The sequence below is a fragment of the Antechinus flavipes genome, chromosome 3, assembly GCF_016432865.1.
Source record: "Antechinus flavipes isolate AdamAnt ecotype Samford, QLD, Australia chromosome 3, AdamAnt_v2, whole genome shotgun sequence".
Classification (NCBI taxonomy): Eukaryota; Metazoa; Chordata; class Mammalia; order Dasyuromorphia; family Dasyuridae; genus Antechinus; species Antechinus flavipes.
In genome coordinates this window covers 561,104,295-561,125,060 of record NC_067400.1, presented here as the reverse complement: position 1 = coordinate 561,125,060, position 20,766 = coordinate 561,104,295, and the positions used below count along the sequence as shown (strand labels likewise).

General features: G+C 36.2%; 1 protein-coding gene across 1 annotated transcript in view; it reads left to right on the top strand.

The window, feature by feature from the left end:
• The first annotated feature begins 474 nt into the window (after nucleotides 1–474).
• Nucleotides 475–20,766, top strand: part of PSMB2 (proteasome 20S subunit beta 2) — a 34,061-nt gene continuing 13,769 nt past the window's right edge. The window contains exons 1-3 of the mRNA XM_051987666.1: nucleotides 475–665; nucleotides 5,675–5,797; nucleotides 8,604–8,674. Of these exons, the coding sequence (XP_051843626.1) occupies nucleotides 575–665; nucleotides 5,675–5,797; nucleotides 8,604–8,674 (285 nt within the window). The 5' untranslated portion in view covers nucleotides 475–574. The remainder of the gene's footprint in view (nucleotides 666–5,674; nucleotides 5,798–8,603; nucleotides 8,675–20,766) is intronic.

The window sequence follows — 20,766 nt, the reverse complement described above, 5'->3', positions numbered from 1 at the left end:
CGACTTATTTTCTTTATGTATGAATGTTACTATTCTGATTAAAAACCTTCGTTGGTTCCTTATTGCCTCCCTAAAGTTCAAATTCCTTCACAGCACATTTTAGCTCCATTACAATTAGCCATCACCCTCCTTCCTCAGTAGAACAAGGGATAGAATGGGAAAAAGAAAAGAGAAAGAGGAGGGTAGGATTGGGTGTCAATTTCTGTTTCAAGTTTCTCAATACTTTGCACACAGCCGGCACTTTAAAAGGTGACTGACCTGGAGAAGCACAGATCGGGAGAGGAGGAGCGCGGAAAAGAGGCGGGACCAGGACAGTTTAAGCCCCGCCCCCGTTCTTCCCGCGGGGCGGGTGCGAGCTTTTGCCTAATCTTCCTCTCCCCGGGCCAAGCCGGCGCTGGCTGCAGGCAATTCTCGCGAGGTCTCGTGATGTCATCTGAGTGCGACGGCGGTGGGTCGACGCCTCCTCCTCTTCAGCCTGCGCGGTGCTGTCTCACCGGTGAGCCGGCGGTGAGGAGGAACTACACACAGGCCCGGCCCGGCCCGAGCTGAGTCCCGTCCGGTCCCGCCGTCCACCATGGAGTACCTTATCGGCATACAGGGGCCTGACTACATCTTGGTGGCCTCGGACCGCGTGGCCGCCAGCAACATCGTCCAGATGAAGGACGGTGAGTGAAGCCGCGCCCAGCCCGGCCGAAGGGGACAAGGCAGGAGGGAAAGGGCCCAGGCGCTCTCCCGCTGCAGTGCTCCCGGGGGCGCGGATCCTGCCGCCCTCTCCCCATTTGGCGTCTGGGCCAGAGAATGTGACTTCCCGGCCACTTCCGCTCTCGTCCGTTCCCCTTGTACCCTGCCTGGGGCACGCAGCGAGGGGGCGGTGGAAAGTCCCTCTGAGTTTGAAGTCAGAAGACCTGTATTCGAATCCTGGCCCCGATACTTTCTGTGTCCTTTCCCCCCTAGGTTTCTTGTCTGTAAAATGAGGGCATTGAACTCCCTTCCAGACCTAAATCTACATGCTTTGCCGAAGTCACATTTATGTTGCAAGACGCAGCTCTTTGTTACTGGATGTTGGGAAGGGTGACGAATCTAATAGACTTATTATTATTAATAAAATAAAAACACGTTTCTGGGGCTTTTTCTTTACTGGCCTGTGCAATACTTCCAATTTTATATTTGAAGTATCAGGATCACAAAAGGGAAATGACACCCCAAATCACAGTGATCTTGTGTGGAAGTACAGGCTTTGGAACCTAGAATCCCTAACATCCGGCCCCCAAATTCTTTCCAGTCAGCTAGTATTTATTAGTTGCTATTATTACATATGTTTTTACATGTGTTATTTACAAGGACTGTACTCAGCTATGGGAATGCAAAAGAGACAATTCTTTCTCCCTTCCCCACTTCTCCATCACCTGTTATCTCTTTAAAGACAGCTGAGGAGAGGAATTGGGACAGGACCTATGGTTTCAGTGGTATAGGAACTCCTGAGTGAACAAACCCTTCTTGCTATGCAGGAGGACACTTTTTTTTTTTTTTTTTTTTTTTTTTTTTGCAACTTGCCTATAGCTCCAAGAGTCACTCAGGCACTATATGTGGAGGATAGGATTTGAACTCCAGACTTCTTGGGTCCAAGTCTCACTCTGTCCACTACAATCTTGATAAGTTTGCTCTACTTATTTGTTTTTAAGTTCACATAAGGTAGTCATAGTAGTGTAACTTAAATTATAATGATCCTATTAAAGTAGTGGCAAAATTTTCATCATATTTGTTTCATTTTGGCTTTTAAACAATGAAGGTAGGCAAGTGAATGGGTTATTTCCAGGCTAATTTTTTAAAGTGATTTATTATAGATACATTCTCATTTAAAAGACGACTTGGTAATGCTGCTAATTTTAAATGGCAAGGAATGCTGCATTCAGAAGAATAGATTTAAGAGCTAGAAGGACTTTAAGGGAGTTACTTTCATTTCTTTTTAACACATGAAGAAACTAAGACCCAAGGAAGTGAAGGAACTGCTCCGGACCATGCTGCTGGTAACTGGCAAGACTGAGATTTGTTTGACTGCAGTTCCTCTAACTCCAGATCCAGCTTTTTTGTGAAGAATGAATAAAATGAATCTTCACTTTCTTGAAGCCCTATAAGACCACTTTTCTTTTTTTCATCACACAGGAAGTTGGAATAAGATCCTAGGGCTTTTTAGGAACATTATTGTTTAATGAAATAGGGCTGGTGTATTAATGAATATCTTCTTAAGATATTTGTAAAATGATGAAAATGAAAATGCTTCCTATTTTGGGGAATTTTTCTCCTGGAGATTATATTCCCCTCTATCCCCCAGAGATATCATTGTCTTAAATCTTTGTACTGTAGAAACAAGTCCTTTGTGTCAAACACATGATTTCAGAATGAAATAAGATATAATTAGGATCATAGATTTAGAGCTAGAAGGGATTTCAGAGGCCATCTAATCCAATTCCTTCCATTTTATAGTGAAAATGAAACCTAGAAGTGATAAATAGCCTGCCTGAAATACCTGTTGTTTTTTTTTTTTTACCTTAGAATGATATTCCTTTTTTGAGAAAAATTATATTCTTAAACTGGACCCAAAACTTTAGGAAAGATCATATATACAATATCCACTAGTGTTTTGCATACAACTGGTACTCAGTATCATAATTTTGATAACTAAAAGGGAAAAGACATTAATATGTCACATTTTACTTTGTTCACTATCCTTTTACCCAAGTAAATACAAAAAAGAAGAAAGCCCATAATAGTTCACTTGCTTCTCTCTCCCCTTACCACCTTGAATTCCAATCTGGCCTTTATCTTTTAAGAGGAATGCTGACAAGTTGAAGTACATCAGAGGGAACAGACCAGGATAATGAGCGATGTAAAAGCTAGGTAATCTGAGGAACTGGGGATGAAAGGAACTGGAAGAAGAAAAGTTTGGGGATGACATGACATATCTTCAAAAATCAAAAGGCTTGTATATATTTAAAAATGAATTTTTAATACTTAGTGATTTCTCCAAAATAGAATAAGGCTGCCTCAGAAAGTAGTTACATTGGAAGTATTCAAGCAGAGGTTAACCAACTCTCATGGGTATTTGAAATAGGATTCCTGTAGTGAATAAGAGTTTGGATTAGAAGATTATTAATATCCCTTGATTTTGTAACTCAAAAAGGAAATCTTATTTCTTTTTTGTTAAAATCATAGTAAAGAATCAGTGGAAGTCAACGGGTGTTATAATTGGAGAATGTGTGTGGAGAAAAGAATGGTTATAAAAACCTTCAAGCAGTTAACCAACTAGCAACTTTCTTCCTTTAATGAAGCAAGGCTTCAATTTCAATGAACTGATAATCAGAGTATTTACTTGAGGGGAAAGCATTTTGGAAAAAGTAAAATGTGCTATGTTAATGTAAGATATAACATCCCTGTCTTGTTCTGTGACAATAATGGTACTGATTTAGTACCAGCTATGCTTATTGGAGGAAAGATTTTGGGCTGGATCTTAAAGGATGTGTAGGAAAAAAAAATCATATTTATAGCCTTCCTCCATTTTTCCCCTACTATTTTTCCAGTCCTAAATTTGTAAGAATATGAACTTTGAGGCCTTGTATGTTTTCCCAATTAGAATATTTGTATTGCTTTTTTGTCAGGTAAGCTAAAGAGCTGAAAAATGGAGCCTGGGGTTTGCTTTTACTTGCCATCTTAGTTCGGTTAGGCTATTCCTTTAGGTGTCAGTATCATCTGCTATATTGCCAGCTTGTTTTCAATGTATAAGTTCTTTATAATTTCCAAAAGATGACTAAAGTGAAGGAAGCCTAATTGCTTGTACCATGCTTTTATTACCTTAACATGTATACTATAGATCTTTCATCAATTGACTAGTCTTGGAAATGCTTAAAAACTGCCCTGATTATTGCAGTCCTAGTTGCCTTTTTTATTTTCTGAATTCCTATATAACTGAGAGCCTGTATATACATTGTGTTGTAATAACATAAGTTCCTTAGATTATATATAACAGTTTGTAACCATTTATATATGTTGGGAAAGTCACTTGTAAATCTTTGATTCTATGATCCTTTGAGAGATAATGTATAGTAAATAAAGAGCTAGCCTCAGATTTAGGAAGGCATAGCAGGATTCAAGTTTAGCCTTTAACATGTCTCTTAGTGTTTCAGGCAACTCTCTAGGACTAGTATAGTTTCAGAGCAGTTCCTGATGATCTACATGACTTTGGAGAAGCAGTTGTCTCATGGATAATTCTTTGTACCAATGTCTTCCTTTCCTCTTCCCTCTCTCCCTCCTTTACTAGCTCTTTTTTGTATTTCAAAGTGAGGCGCCAGTGAAGTTATTTGCCCAAGGACACAGCTAGGTGAGGCAGAGTCTGAACTAGAGTCTGTTGCAGATTATATATAGCCCTTTGAGATATATAAGTCATGGAAGTGTTTTATATTTTTGTGTCTCCTATGGTATGATCCCTTATATAGTTGTGGGCACACTGTAGGTACCTAACAAATAACTTTTTGCTTTTTTAAGTTCATTTCTCAATGAAAAATAGCATTCTTGGAACGCAACTTTTTTTTTTTTTTATAAATGTTATAACAAAAAATGTTAAACTTGTTTGCAAGTTGACAGTCTCCTTCAACCTATGTAACAAATATTGTTGAGGTTTTTCCTTTCTTTTCGGTCCATACAAATAAGACCTTGAGGCCACATATTTGGTAATTTTACATTTATATCTTGTGTGTTTCCCTCTAGCCCTACCTAGCAGTTTCAGCTCTCAAATTTTAAAAACTGTTTTAAACAGCAGCATTATGCTCTCTAAATCCTATTAAAGGATTGGGACATTTCAGAAGCTTTCAAACATGAAACATGTCTTCCAGGGAAGATTATTCAGCAGTATTTGAAAAATTGAAAGTGAAAGTGAGAGTTGGATAGGGAGATTATGTTTTACTGAAGCCCCAGCTTGAATATGAGGAGTTATGTTCCTTAGGCACTAATGGCTGCATAAATGTTGATTTCTCTGTAATCTGAACAAGAATCTGGCATATCCAGATAAGATTCGAATATTTGAAAAAAAAATTTTGAAAGTAGTTATATAATTAATGTTGTTTCTCTTTTGTCTCTGCTTTGAGGGTGATGCTAGTTAACAATTTTTATAGTGATTTGTATTTTCAGTTGATTTCTTTACAAATTTCCATCGGTAGTTACTTTTTTACCTTTTTAAAGGACATTTTCTTTTGATGTATTCTTAATTTAACTGTGGTAACACCATTCTCTCTGCACCTTCAGATTTTGTCCCTTTCTTATTTCCTCAAAAACTAAAACTTGATTTGGTCTCTTGAAGAAATTTTCAAGGTCTTAGTTATCATGAGCTGAAGGATTGTTTTCACACTTTTGGCCTGATTCCTACACTTCCCTCAATGATTGAGTCCTGAATATATAAAAGTATTTCTGATTAGATTTGATGCAATCTGGAAATTCTATGTAATTTCCTGTGGCAAATGATATTAATGAAGTGTGCTTATTCCTGATGGTGTGTCTTGAAGGATGATGAGAGTGCTGCCTGATATTGTAGAATATCATCTATTTTTAAAAATCTGTTTTTGCTTAATCTAGCATTTATTAGATTTGTACATGATTTGTGGTAATGACTTTATTTTCTGAACAGATCATGACAAGATGTTTAAGATGAGTGAGAAGATCTTACTTCTGTGTGTTGGAGAGGCTGGAGACACTGTGCAGTTTGCTGAATACATTCAGAAAAATGTACAGCTCTACAAGATGCGCAATGGTAGGTAATCCTCAGGGTAAAATGTTTGTGCCCTGGTTTTTCATATTCAAGAGTGAGGAAGTTGAGCCTTGGGTAGAGGTTAAAGGCGAAGTCTGGGCTAGTTCACTTGAATTTTTCATCAACACCTGATATTTAAAAGACTTATAAGATAGTTATAAAATTGCATAAGTTTACATTATTTTATTGCTGCTGCTTAATACTGAAGTGCTTGATTGAATTGAAATAAGAATGGATTTTTAAAAATCAGTTTAAAAAAACTAATTTTAAAAATTAGTTAGCTAATAGGGACTTGAGAAACTTCCATTGAAATTACTTAATTTAATTGTTTATATTGATATATGCAGTGTTATGTTTTTGATTTTAATAAAAACAACAATGGCTATCAAGAAGTACTGCCCCTTTAACACAGCTAGTTTGTTTCTCTTATATCAAACTTTAGGAAACCAGGCCTCATAATCAGGGTATGAGTAACTAGTGATAAGATGAAACCCCTTTCAGGCCTAAAAAATGATGAGATTAGACCCAGCAAACACAACAAGGTGATATGAGGCCAGAATCTAACAAACAGATGTGTTTAGTATTTTTGACTTGATGTGTTTAGTAATTTTTAATGCTATTTTATGAAGTTAGCTAAATTTTATATAAGAAAGAAAATTACAGAGTCTGCAGTGTAACAAAATTTGCAGTTCAAAATTATGTAAGACAAGATAACATTGATAGAAAAATGACAAAAACCCAAAGGCACTGATGTTTTCAAGGCCAGCTTTCAAGCACAAAGTGCTGTGTAGGGGTATTGTAGTAGGGAAAACTTTTCTGTTCCTTGAATGATTCATAGCATAACAGCAATGTTAAGATAAGAATTGGTAAGGAATTTAATTTATATATGAAAGCATCTGTAAATTCTTTATTTAAAAAAAAAAAGTATTTATTCAGGAATATGCAGTAAAATAACTTTCTGAGCCGCAGGGGTTAATAAACAGGAAGCTCATAAGCTCAGGTGAATTGAAGATTGATCTTCTTTTGTTTATTGCAGTGTTTGGCACAAATTAGAAATTTAATAAATGCTTGTTGAATTGTGGGTAGGTGAGGGGAGATAATTTTCTTTTTTGTATACGTGAATAGTATCTGCAATGATATTTTTCTTTCCTGTCCTAATTATGGGACATTTTTAGTCTAGTAGTCTCTGTTTATAAATTATTAGAAAATTATTTTTAAAAATTTCTTTTGTATATTTTAGCATTCTCCAGACACTGGCTTTATGTTTAAAATCTTATTTTTTCTAAAAGTAACTCATTTCTAGAGATCTCAATATCCCATTTTCCTTTGATTGATTCTTTCATAGTTTTCAAATTGCCTCTTGAAATGTCTTGTTCATCTTTATTAATATGTTTTTCTCTCATTTCTTAAGTGAATGAAATTGCACAGTACAGAACACTATTACACTGGTGATTTTAAACCAATTTGTGGATTTGATGCTCTTACAGATAAATTCATATTATTTTTACTGTGGCTGCAGACTTCACTGTTCTTCTCATTCCCATAAGGGGAAGAGGCAAGAAAGTCCATCTCCACCTTTACTCCTAGAAAAACAATTCAGAGTCCATGGTGCCCTCCCCAGAATGGATCAGTAACCTCATCTTGATAAACAAAAGAAAATGTTTCTTTCGTGTTTATCTGGTCTGAATTTATTTGTAGCAACTATAGAAAAATTTGAGCTGGATGACAATACAGTTAAATAGATTGGTAGCTAGTTAAATATGCCAAGAGAGTGTTTAATTATTACTGTAAACCTAGGAGGTCTGTATAGCACTCTGTTCTTGCCCCTTCTTCCTTCTTATTCATTATTTTTATCAGCAATTTGGAAAAAGGCATAGACTTCCTTATCAAATATGGGAGAGAACAAATTGATTAACAAAAAAAAATCCAAAAAATTTTCAAAAGACTGGAATAATGTATTCCTGTACTTAATAGGAATATATGTAAAATCTTACATTTCAATTTTTAAAATTCAATTGTACAAGTAAAATGGTGGGGGGAGGCATTGGGATTTTAGTTGACTGACAGTTCACTATAACTGGTACGACTCCTCAAAAAAAAATGATGCAGTCTTAGACTGTTTAATAGAAATAGAAAAGTATGCAGAAAAGGAATGTACCACAGTATACTATGTTCTGTTAAGACCTTAGCAATAATATTGTGTTCTGTTCTGTGCCCTGTTAGAATTTAAGCTAACACAATCATACCTTATTTTATATCTATCTCCTCTAGTGGTTGAATAGGATACTATTTGCCACTGTTTTAATACTCAAAATCATTTCATTTATGTATATGAAATAGCTAAAAGAATGTAATAAAGAGAGCACTTGAGATATGATAGGACTGCAAGAAAGATTACCTCTTTTGCAGGGCTGCTATATAGAGAAAGGATTAGATTTTGTGTAGTTTTTATCAGATAGAGTACAGAAAGTAGGAAAACCAGGTTTCAGGAAGGCAAATTGTGGTTAGATGTAAGAATTGCATTTCTAATAGAACTACTTTATGATTATGAGAGTGGGTTCCTCATCACAGTGGGTTTTTAGGGTTAATGATCATCTGTCAGGGGTGACAGAGAGAAGCTTCCTGCTTGGAAGGTTAGACAAAATGACCATTAAAGTCCATTCATAACTTTTTAATATGCAGTTCTGTATTTTGAATGTTAGACATGGGAAAGTGTGAAATTTGAGTGAATTTAATCATTTAACTTCAAGGCAAGTCTGATTTTTTTTTTTTTTTTTTTTTTTTTTTTTTTTTTGGTCTCTTGCACCAGGTTATGAATTGTCTCCCACAGCAGCAGCTAACTTCACACGGCGAAATCTGGCTGACTACCTCCGGAGTCGGGTAAGAAATAGAACGAGATAAAGCTGAATGTTAGAGGAAGGGAGGGCATTTCTTTACTCTTTGCAACTCTCTTGCTAAACATAAAGAGTCTTTTTATATTGCTTCACCTTTATGCAGCTCTTCCTCTTGGCACAAGTTTGGTATTTCTTTGGATTTATTCTGTAAAATACAAATTTCCTAGGTGAAATCTGGAAAATACCCCACATAATGCATCTAATTGGCAACTTTAAGCAAAATACACCTTCACTTGAACTTGATTGAGATATTTTTTGCTTTATTTTTGAATTTTTTACTAATTTACTTGTTTCTATCATATAAAGTCTCTACAGTATAGGTGAGCTATCTTTAAACACTATAAATAATCCAAGTTTTCATTCTTCCAGATTTAGAAGCAAGTAGCAATTCCTTTCACAAATGTTGAAATTCTTAGACTAATCTGAATTTTTCTGTGACCTTCACCATCTGAAACTGGCCCTGCTCCAATGAGTTTTAGCCATATCATTGGTTTAGTTTGTCTTCCACTTTTCAAAGCATATTGTTAACTTTTGAACACTTGAAGATTGTGTATGACCACCTTATATAGAATATTGCCAGAAAAACATGTGATTGCTGTAATGTGTATTTTCCCTCCTTTAAGGGACCATATATAACTGAATCTTTACCACATGACCTTACTTCCCAATGCTTGTTTTTTTCATCTGTAAAGTCAAGAAAACTTACTAACCTAACCATGGAGGAGTGCTAAAAAAGAGAGAGATTGTAATGTTTCCCATTCATATGGCTTTTACAAAAAAGCATTTTCCTTCCTTGGCAAGTCTGAAACAAACCTAAGATGTCTACAAGTATGAAGCTATAATTTCCCCAGGGGCAGGGATGGGATGGCTTTCAATCAGTGCTATCTTTGACTCTTTTTAGATCGTTTTAACGTTTAACTTATAAAAGGCAGGCATTTTCACCTGTACTTCAGAAAGCTTGGTAATGATGTGTTTTCTTATGTCTAAAATAGATCGTGTGGTTTGGTTTCAATTTCAATATTATGTGCCACATGAACTCGTATTATGCAGCTACTTAAATTACCTGTTGCAGTTATAAAAACAAATTGGACAAGTGCTTTGTAGGCAAGTCTGAGGAGATGATGTTGCAGCTCTTCAAAGTCATTTATTTTGTTCCTCATAACACATAACACTTCTTTCTGTAATCCTCTTGAGAAATGGAACTTCTTTTTCTCTGAGTGTTTGCTTGAATACCAGGTGAGTTCTATACATGAAGGGAAACCAAAATTTTCAGTCACGGGTTATTACATTAGAAAGGGAAATAGGAAAATTAAAAGGAAATATTTTGACTTAACTGAAAAGCCAATAACATTTCCTCTTTCACTTTCATAATTGGAAAATAGTGCAAATTGCAGCCATCCAGAATTTCTTTGTGATATTTAGCAAAATGTAAGATGTGACTTGCTTTGTAAAATATTTGACTTATCAGGCAAATTCCAAATTCTACCTTTAGGCACAATAAACATTTTGTTGTAAATACCCTGGTATTAATAAATGAATTAAGCGCCTTTTAAAATCGAGATAAGACTGCTCTGATCATGCAAATGCAGTGGATTCATTTAATCTTCTAGCAGTTGAGATGTTTGATGTACTTAGCTGAAGAATGTCCTTTGTAGACAGTGACATGGAGCTTTAGTATAGAGGTGGGGGAGGGAGAGAAACCAGTGGTATTTATAAGGGATAAATTTTCTTTTGGCAACTATCAGCAGGAGTTTTACAGGTACCAAATTTCTATGTAAATAAATGCATTCTGGAATCACTAGTCATTATAGCTAAATTGGTTACATAGTTCGTTACTGGCATGAAGGATTTGAAATTTTGAGTCAATTTTTTAACATTTTTATTGAAAATTTAAAAGATTTTGACTTCCGGAGGCCCTATGATTGAAGATGAGGTGGTATGGACTAATGTATGCTACTAAATACCAATGTGTGCTTAACTTTAGAAGATTCTTTGAAAAAGAGGGGACTCGGGAATGTGAGGTGTGGCCTTGAAAGAGAGAGATCTAGAGAAAGAGGAAAGATGACATTTAAATGAAAAAACAAAAAAAGAGCTAGGGAACCAAAAAATGAGATCTTTTGGGTTTGTTTTTAAAAGACAAAATGCAAATGCTCTTTCCTTTATTTAATAAACTTATAAATGTAATTGTGTTGTTTACATGTTATGAAATTGTTACATAATGTTAAATTTGTGTAATTATTAAACATTTTTATGTACTTTGTTTCTGTGGTAGCAAGTTCCCTCAAAGTGGGGAAGTGAAAGAATTTCAAAGGCTTATTTTCAAAGCCTTTAGACTTGGATTTGTCTTGGGCTGGAAGGGGACAATGAATTATGTGGGACAGGTATTAATTATCAAGTAACTAATTGGAAGATTGGCTTGTAGAAGAGAAATTAGGCTTGTCTATAGGATCAATGTTTTGGCACTGCAGAAAGGCAGATGTAAGCTGCATGGTTAGAGAAAGTTCTTAACAATCAGAAGTATCTAGCAGTGGAATAGAATGGGCTGCCTTGAGAGCTGAGCTCTTCATACACAAGCTGGTTGGCTGCTCTTTGGGTCTCTTAGAGAGGATTCTTATCCAGATATGGTTAGATTAGATGACCTCTGAGATCCTTTCCTCTCTGGAGATGCTTTGCTTTTGGCTCTTTTTATTCCCCCATTGATGCTAAATTAGCCATCGTTAAACACCTGCTGCTCAGCTCTTTAACATGACTGATTTTTTTTTTTTTTTAGAACCACTTCTTAATGCCTTTTGTAAGTAATATACAGAAAGGAAGAAAAGCTCATAAGCATGTTTTGATTTTTCCATTATTGGGGCAGCTAGGTAGTATAGTGGGTAGAACACTGGCCCTGAAGTCCGGAGGACTTGAGTTCAAATGTGACCTCACACTTAACATTTGTTAGCTGTGTGACTCTGGGCAAGTCACTTAACCCCAATTGCCTCAGCCCCCCAAAAATACTTTAGGGTAAATGAGTTTTCCATTATTTTTTATGATGATAGTAAATTTCCATTTCTTATTTAAAATGAATGATATGACACATTTAGGGTAGCTCATCTGAATTTCCTCAAGGTATTTCTAAAGAATCTTTTTCCCTTTTACACATAGGGAGATTGAAGTGTAAATCAGCAAAATTCTTGAAGTAAAATAGAATTATTGACAAAGTTTGATAGCAAACGGTATTTAATGTATCCTATTTAAATTGTCCTATATTCCCTGTTCCCTGTTAGAAGTAATAATAGCAAGTATATCACAGTGCCTTTTTAGAAATCTCTTGATTGCCAGAGGTATTCTGATTTCTCAAAGAGCCATGCTGTCTGTCTGTAATGTGATAAGTATAAATGATGACAATAGGGAAAAATTAGGGAAATCTCAACTTCATTTACAAATCTTATACCAAACCAGTAAATAGTCCTGTAATTCTTTGAAAGTTGAAAAAATAGTCATGAGATATTCAGGAAAAGGCCACAAATTGTGTCTGTTTCAAGTTTAGATTTGCCCTAGTGGTGTTATGTGTCATGTGATCTCTAGTTCTAAAAGAACCATGTGACTCTTGCCTTGGCTGTTTTTAAGGTTAAGGCTCTGGATTGGCCACTGGAGCAGTTGTGCCATCCTCATTACTTCTGTGGTTTGCACAAAAGATTCATCTGTTGGTTGCCCAAGAGATTGTTTGTTGGTGTCAGTGAAGTCTTGTGACCTTGTGAACAGATGGCACAGGTGAAAGAAACCTTGACTTTACATGTCCTGTCCCCTCACCACGAGCAGCCATTTGTTACATGTGATTAAAAACATCACTAACGAGAGTAATTGAAAATGCTTTTTGGCAAACACAGTTAGCAGGATGTGACATGATGCAGTACTGCCTTCTTCCTCTATGTGCCATCTCCCTTGAGGCCTGATCCTCTGTGCTCACCCCCATCTCCCCCATGCCCAGGCATGCCTTCCAGCTCACCTGCTCCAGATGGGCAGCACAGTAGGGAGGACACTGGCAAAGGCAGATGTGTTTATTTACCGGAGACAAAACTCTATGCTATTGCAGATGGCAGTGCCTGGGAGCAAATGGCAGCCTTTGACACCACTTCTCCCGCCACCTAGCCAGGGTATCTTGGCTGTCAAAATTAGCTCACTCTCAGTGGCAGAAAGAGGAAAAACTGGATGTGTTTTCTTAAAAGCCCATGCTCCTTCTGACCTCCTGACCCTTTACAGCAGTTTCTCCAATTACTTCTTTCTTGGCCTAGTATTAGTTTCTTAAGTTAACATGACTTTGTTAGACCATCTATGCCTCCTATTTCTTTTTTTAATAGGAAGTATTGTGAATAGTAACATCCTAGTGGAATTCCAGAATCACAAGCTTACATTATAAACGCATGTTAGATAAAAGCTTATTTTGTTGATTTGAAAAGCTCTCTGAAGAACATATGTGGGGACCCAGATCCTTTCTCCATAGGAAACCTCTTAGGTTTGAGAGCAGCTTATGTTAACCCCACTGGAGATAGCACTGATGTTTTTAATGGCTAATTTTATTATCCAGCTGTATGGGGACAGATGTGTATTGAATTAGAGATGACTTAATTCATGTGACAGCATTTTGCACTTATACAGTGTTTTTTTTTTTCTCCTGGGAAAATGAGGTTTTGGACAGTGACCTTTTTAAATACATATTGCTTTTTCTGCCTTTGTGACTTGACCACTCCTGTACAGAAGGCTGTTGTTTTGACACAGTAATACAATGGCTTAAATGACTTATCTTTGAAAGCTGCTGGCTTATCTAGGAGTCTCCCACCCTCCTCCTTTTTCTTTAATGTGATGTTTTTCCCAACCCTTAGTGCTGATAGATAGTTAAGAGTTTGCAGGTGTAAAGTCCTCCCTCCTTCTCTTCCCCATCCCTCTCCAGGGAGTTATATGTGAGAAGGTGTTGCTTTCTCACTCTTAGAGCATGTATGTGCTACCCAGTTGAATGCCTACTGAGAGCAGAGAACCCCTGGTTCCTGATTGAGTAGAATTATCCCACTGGAAGGTTGAAATTATGTTGCCCTATAATGTCACCTTGCTAGTAAAAACCTTCCTATCTTCAAAGAGAGAGAAAGAGCTTTTTCTTATTAGCTGATAGCTGACAGTTTTATCTATGCTTCCTACTGAAACTTGTGTCTTTAGAAGAAAAAAAGTTGATTTTTGAGGTGGTTTGTTTTGATTTTTTAATAACCTGTATGAAGATGGTATGTGTCCTGAAGCAGCAGAGGGTGTTGGTGTGATCTAATAAAAGAATTAATATTGCTTTGCCAACGTTTGTCATTATAAGTTGTAGCATGTTTCCATCTTGAGGATGTACATTTGAATTAGGAGAAAGGCAGATAGTCCAAAAAGAAACCAAGGAAAGAATCTTCCTTGTCTGGTCCTTATTTTGCTTTTAGTACTGACCACAATATGACTACCACTCAATCAGCAATCTGTGACTGATTGACACTGTTAGCTATATGTTAAGCTAAACATCTTGCATCAATAGACTGAGATGGCTCCAGTATTTACATGAGTATTCATGGCCAGTTAAGCTGTGAAAATGGATTGTGTTTAATATATTAAACCAGATCTCCTGGGAGGGATAGGATAGCATGATGCCTGTAAGTTTCATGTAGATTATTTGTTTTTCATTATCCAACTAGAAATTGTCCATTTCTGTCTGCCATGTTGCTTTACATTCATTTGGCACAAGCTGGTATGATTCAGCAGGTGCACCTGATGTCCTAATCACTTTCCACAGTAATGTCAGCTACATTTTTGGCTCATGTAGATGAGTCAGCATTAAGGTAACATCCTGAGTTCATAGTTATGTATGTTCCTGTTTAACATTCATTGTTTGCTAGCCCTTCCTTCTGTTGTACAGTTCTGTCGCAAAGCATGGGGTCTGGTGTAAAATTGAGAATTGGCTCATAAGAAGTGTGGATGGGTACATTTTCCTCATAAGTTAATATTTAATGGACAAAAAAAAAAATCAAAATGGCTCTTTTACAAACATCTCATTTGTTTTTGCCATTGGATACACAGCAATTTTATTTTCATGTCATTTGCTGAGTTTAAATCAGTATTTTTGATTAGCAAGTGAAATTAATGTTGAAAACAAATACTGTGTTAACTAGTTGGTATAATAAGGCAGCTGTGCCCTGTTGTATCTCAAGTCATTAGATTTTTGAAACTCTTCTAATTACCATGTGGTTCCAGTTTTAACAAGTGAGTTAAAAAAAACTCAAGTAATGGCCAGAATTGTAAAATTTTCCAGAAATTTTGAAACCATGGACAATTGAAGTAACAGTATAATAATCAGATTGTTCAAGAAATTGAAATATATACAGTCCTTGATTTTAGTGCCCTTTATAGGTCTTAGAATGACAGCATTTGAAAGCAGTAAGGGACCTTAGAAATCATTCATCACAATCCTTTCTTTCTAGATAAGAAAACTGAGGCCTATAGAAGCCTCAATTTTTTTGTTTTAGGGGACATGCAAGGCAATTGGGGTCAAGTGACTTGCCAAGGCTCATACAGCTAGTATATATTAAGCTTCTGAGACTATATTTGATTCAGATCTTCCCTGATTCCAGGGCTAGTGCTCTATCTACTGCACTGCACCATCTACCTTCAAAGTTCTCCATCCCCTTTTCCCCCACCCCCACCCTTCCCACCTCCAGGTAAAATGACTTGCTGCAGTGTCAAGGAAATACAGTAAAAACAGGATCACAACATATGAGAGTAGGATGGTGTAATGGGCTGAGGCTCGAGTTGATGCACTGAGGTCCCAAGCACGTGAGGCTAAATAGTAATTGGACCATACTCTATTAATATATATACATGGAGAAAGAATGGCCCCCGCCCACTCTTTGTGCAAGTCCTGATGTGTTGTATAAGAAATGACAATTTTGGTGGGTGGAGGCAGGGAGTGGAGAGGGAAGCGGAAAGAGAGACTGCTGGCTGGTTTCTTGACACAGCTGCTCGCGTTGCTGTCGTGATCCCCCTTCACCTGCAATCCCCCTTCACCTCTGCTGGCTGGCTTCCTGTTGCAGCTGCCCATATTGCTATCGCAATCCCCCTTCACCTCAAAAAGAATAAAGATTGAAGATTTTTCCCTTAATCTGAATTCCTGACTCTGGCTGATTTTAAATACGCGGTCATCACAGGATGGGACTTTAGTGATAATCTAATTCAACTATGTTTTACAAATGAGGAACTGTAGACTTAGAAAAGAAAAGAGAATTGCCCAGTGTCACACAAGTAGTAAGACATTCTAGACAATGATGCAGACCTTCTGACCCCTAAGTTCTGTATCCACTTTTAGATATGAAGTGGGGAAAGGGAAGAAAACCCTAAAACTCACTGAATGTGACTACTTGTGATGTAGAGACCGTTGTCTAATTGTCTCATTTTTCTGCGTTGCCAATAAGTGCTCTCTTGGTACAATGTCCTAGCCTTGCCATTAGATATATAAAGATGAAGTAAAGCAAAATCCTTGCCTCCAAGGAGCTTATAATTCAATATAAAGGGTGAGGTATACAAAACACACACACACATACACAATGGGAATACAATTAAGAATATCCTTAAGTTTGTTGGATAGATCACACAACATAAGAGATTCAAAAAGAGGAGGCTAGAAAGGTTAGTGAAGTCTTTCATGTAAGAAGTGCTCCTTGAGCCGAGCATTAAAATAAGATTTTTTTTTTAATAAGGAAATGAAGGGAATAGAGAAATGGAAAATGTCAACATTCCACATGAGGGGGAGGGAAGGAAAGAGGGAGAGAGAGAGAGAGAGAGAGCACTTAAGACAAGATTTGGGTACATCAGAGATTTCGATTTGGCAGTATTAGGAGGTATTGATGCATAATGAAATAAAAAATGTGAGTTGGAGCCAGATCGTAAAGTAGTTTCCAAGCCAGGAATATTTATTTTATTCACTAGAGACTAGGCCACCACTGAAGGTTTTTAAGCAAGTATGTAATCATGTGAGAAGATCTCTGCATTAGATAGAACACCACTATAGGAGAGAGAACCCTAGAAACATTTTAAGAATTGTCCAGACAACAGATGCAAAACTCTGAACTAGATGGTGGCAGTGGGAGTAGAAGGAAAAAGATGAATGTGAGCAATGTCATAGAAGATAAAATTAAGAAAAGAATTGCTGACTGAATGGAAATGGTGACACCAACAACTGAAATGCATACATTATGTAGAGAAGCCAGTTGAGAAGAGGATGAATTTCTTTTGATCATATTGAATTTGAGATATTGGCAAAACTTGTAAGAGGACTTCAACTAACTCAGTTGTTGGTCAACAAGCTTATATTAATTTCTTGTACTGTTATAGTCACTGTGCTAAGGGCTGAGAATGGATTCTCTACTCTCAAGGAGCTCACAATCTAATTGGAGAGATAACATGAAAACAAGTAGGGTAATCTCAGAAGGATACTAAGATGAAGGAGGACAGGAAAAGGCTTCTTGCAGAGGTGAGACCTAAAGGAAGCCAGGAGGCAGAATTGGGAGGGAATTATCTTATTCAAGGAATAGCAAGGAGTTCGGTGCCACTGGATCGTAGATATGTATGTGATGAAAGAGGTTATAAGAATACTGGGAAAGTAAGGAGAACAAGGAGAGGGAAGAAACTTTACTGATATCTCATTTGATCCTCACAAGAGACCTGGGAAGTTGGTACTATTATTACATTTTACAAATGAGAAAACTGTAAAGGCCTATTTGTAAAGAACTTTGAAAGCCAAACAGGATTTTTTATTTCCTCCAAGAGGTAATGGAGAAACGTACGTTTATAGAACATGGGGATAGAAGACCAATGTGACAGCTGACTGAAAGATAGGTTAGAGTAGGAAAAAACAAGGCAGGGAGCCCAACCAGGAAGCTGAGAGGTACAGTTTTTTTCTGCTGCCCCATAAATTAATCCCTGCTTCTGTTTGCAGATTGAAAAATGACAGTAATAACAACAATAGTAGAATTTATGTAGTGCTTTAAGGTTTGCAATATGCTTTACTTGTGCTTATCTCATTCAATCCATCATACGTTAAAAATTTCATTGGGTTAAAAGACTAAAATACCACATCTGTCTTCCAGTTGAGATCACGCGAAGGTATTTAACAGGCCACTGAAAGTATTTATATTCCATGAATCCATTTAGTTTGTGCACATATGTATCCTTGCTAAGTGCAATTGGTGAGATTTTCCCTTTTTGTTAGTAGACATTTAAGTTGTCAAGTTCAGGATACGTGAGGCTGGTAGTTATGACCCATAGGTAGTCATTGTTGTTTGTTTTGTTCTAATATAAATATCTAAGATTAAGCCATGAATTAAAGTGTTGCTTTTTAAAGGTAAAAGCATATAGATTCTTAAAAAGCTACCTAAAGTAGCTTAGGAAAGAAGAAAACTGGGACCCAGAAAAATTAAACAATATGTTCAAGATCATTCAGCTAATTCATGGCACTTCTAGGACTAGAGTCCAGGTTTCTTGACTCGACCCAATGTTTCTTCTACTATATCATAATGTTACCTTTATATCCATTTCTATAATGTGTACTTGAATCTTATTTAAGATATAACTTTATTAATTATCCTAAGGATAGCTCTCACTTCCATGGATATATAGTTTAAGTCTTAGAGATTTTCTATGATCATTGAGCTTTGGTACTTTGAAGCTTATTGCTGGTATTGTTAAAAAAGAAGATTGAAAATAATTTTCCAAGTTTCCTCTTAAAAAGGAAAATGAATCCTAATACTTGAGAAATGTGTATTTTGAAAAGTAGGGGTAGTTATCCATTTTCCTTCCTTTCCTCTTATATAAACAGAATATTGCTGTTAATGAAAAAAGAGCTCATTGAAATAGAAGTCTAGGGCAGCTAGATGTCACAGTGGAAAGAATACTGGCTGTGAAGTCAGGAACACTTGAGTTCAATTTTGGTCTCAGGACATTTACATACTCTGTGACTTTGGGCAAATCACTTAACCTCAACTGCCTTAAAAAAAGAAAGAAAGAAAGAAAGAAAAAAACAAATAAATAAATAAATAAATAAATAGAAGTCTAAACCACATAACTGAACTGTCTGATGATATAATTGATTTTATTAATAACTGCTGAGATTTTCTTTATATAGGCACTTAAGGAGTAGAGCCAGATCTGTATGTTTCTGTTTTGCAAATAAAATCACAATTAAGACAAGACTTGGGCTTAATCAGAGACCTTCAAAAGGAAATAGAATAGAAATTATTTTTCCGATATAGTTATGGATGAGATTGCAGGCAAACATGGAATACTTTTATTTTCTTATTTTTTGCTACGTCAAAAAAAATAGCTGGTCTTATATTATAAATTAAGAAAGGATCTTAGAAATTATCAAGAATGTTCTGTCCAGTAAAGGAAGCCCTTCATGAAGTATTCATGGTTTTCAGAGTCAATTACCAATTAGTGGCAGGGTTCATAAAGAGTCGGGCACCACTGAAACAGTTGAAAGACAATTAACGAGCATTTATAAAATGCTTATTAACGTATGTTCTAAGTAACATCCTAGCTGCATGAAATAGAGACAAAAATTAAATAGCCCTAGCTCCAAAGGAGCTTGCATTCTGTGCAGAGAAGCCATATGCACATCATCCAAGTATTTATAAAGTAAATACAAGGGAAAAGAAGGATGTGGAGAGTGATCGGGATAGTATTAGGAGCTGAGAGTAAGAGTAAGTAATGGGAAGAGTTAGTAAGAACTGAGAGAGCAATAAAGGCATAGTGGGAGGTGATATTTGAACTGATCATTGAAAGAAGATAGACATAAATCATCACAGTAAACCAGGAAAAAAACAAGCAAGGTCAACTCTTCCACCTAAAATTTCAGCAGGGGACAGGCCTGGCCCTGGCACTAAACCCAAGCACAGAAACTAAAGCTGGAGAAGTGAATTTATTAAAGAAAATACTGACCAGTACTTAAAAAAAAAAAATGACTCCAAAGACCCCCAAAAAAAGTATATCTGTAAGAATTGTAAGCTGAAACTCAAAGGAAACAAAATGAATTTGCCCAAGGACCACAAGAAATGAAGCAAAAGGTTGTTGTTAGTGGTGGTGGTAATATTTTTTAAATTGAAATAAAAGCTCTGTAGGAAAGAATTGAGTGAATAAATAGCTTAGAAGAAAGTTGTAAATCTTACTAAGTGATTTACTCCTTGAATATGAAAAAAGACCAAACAGAAATCAAAGATTCCATAAAGCAACTAGAAGTATTATTATAACAAAAGATTGAAAATAGAAACTATGAGATGTCTGATATTAAAATGTGTCAAGGGAAGGTCATTTAAGAATCATTAAATATGTATAGAATAATTGCACATATTTAACATTTTGGATTTGGAGGGGGTTGGGAAGGGAGGGAACACAAGTTTAGGGTAAATGTTGAAAGCTATGCATATGTTTTGAAAATAAAAAGCTTTTTTAAAAAATCATTAAATTCCTTTAAAAAAAAATACAATCTTTGTAAAGCCTAGATCTATGTTTTTAAAAATCAGATAAAAACTGCCCATATCTATTAGAATCAAGGGGCAGAATCTTAATATCCTTCTAATAAAAGAGAACAAACAAATTATCTTCAGAACCTTAATATCTTAATGAGAGAGTTAAATTAAACACATAAACAGAGAGAAAGAGAGAGACTGGTTTTCTTTTGAAGATTTTAAGAGGGGAGAGAAAGAGTAGGGTAAAAGGAAAAACAAAGGGCTGGAATGTGCTATTTCTCATAACTGAGCTGCATGAGAAAAAGTGTAAAAACATGAAAGAACAGGAGCATCAGACATCAAATAAACCTCACTTTTATCTGAAAGAGACACAGAGTTGAATAATACACAGCAGTTTGGTATAGAAATAAAACTCAGTAGATAAACAAGTAGGTTCAGAGAGTGGAGTTAGTTAAGAGGGAGGATAATGCCAGAAAAGCAATAATGCAAGACAAACCAATTTCTGGGTTTTTAGGGAAGATTAGAAGAGAAAAAATTAAAAGGGGGTGTCTGTCAACTGGGG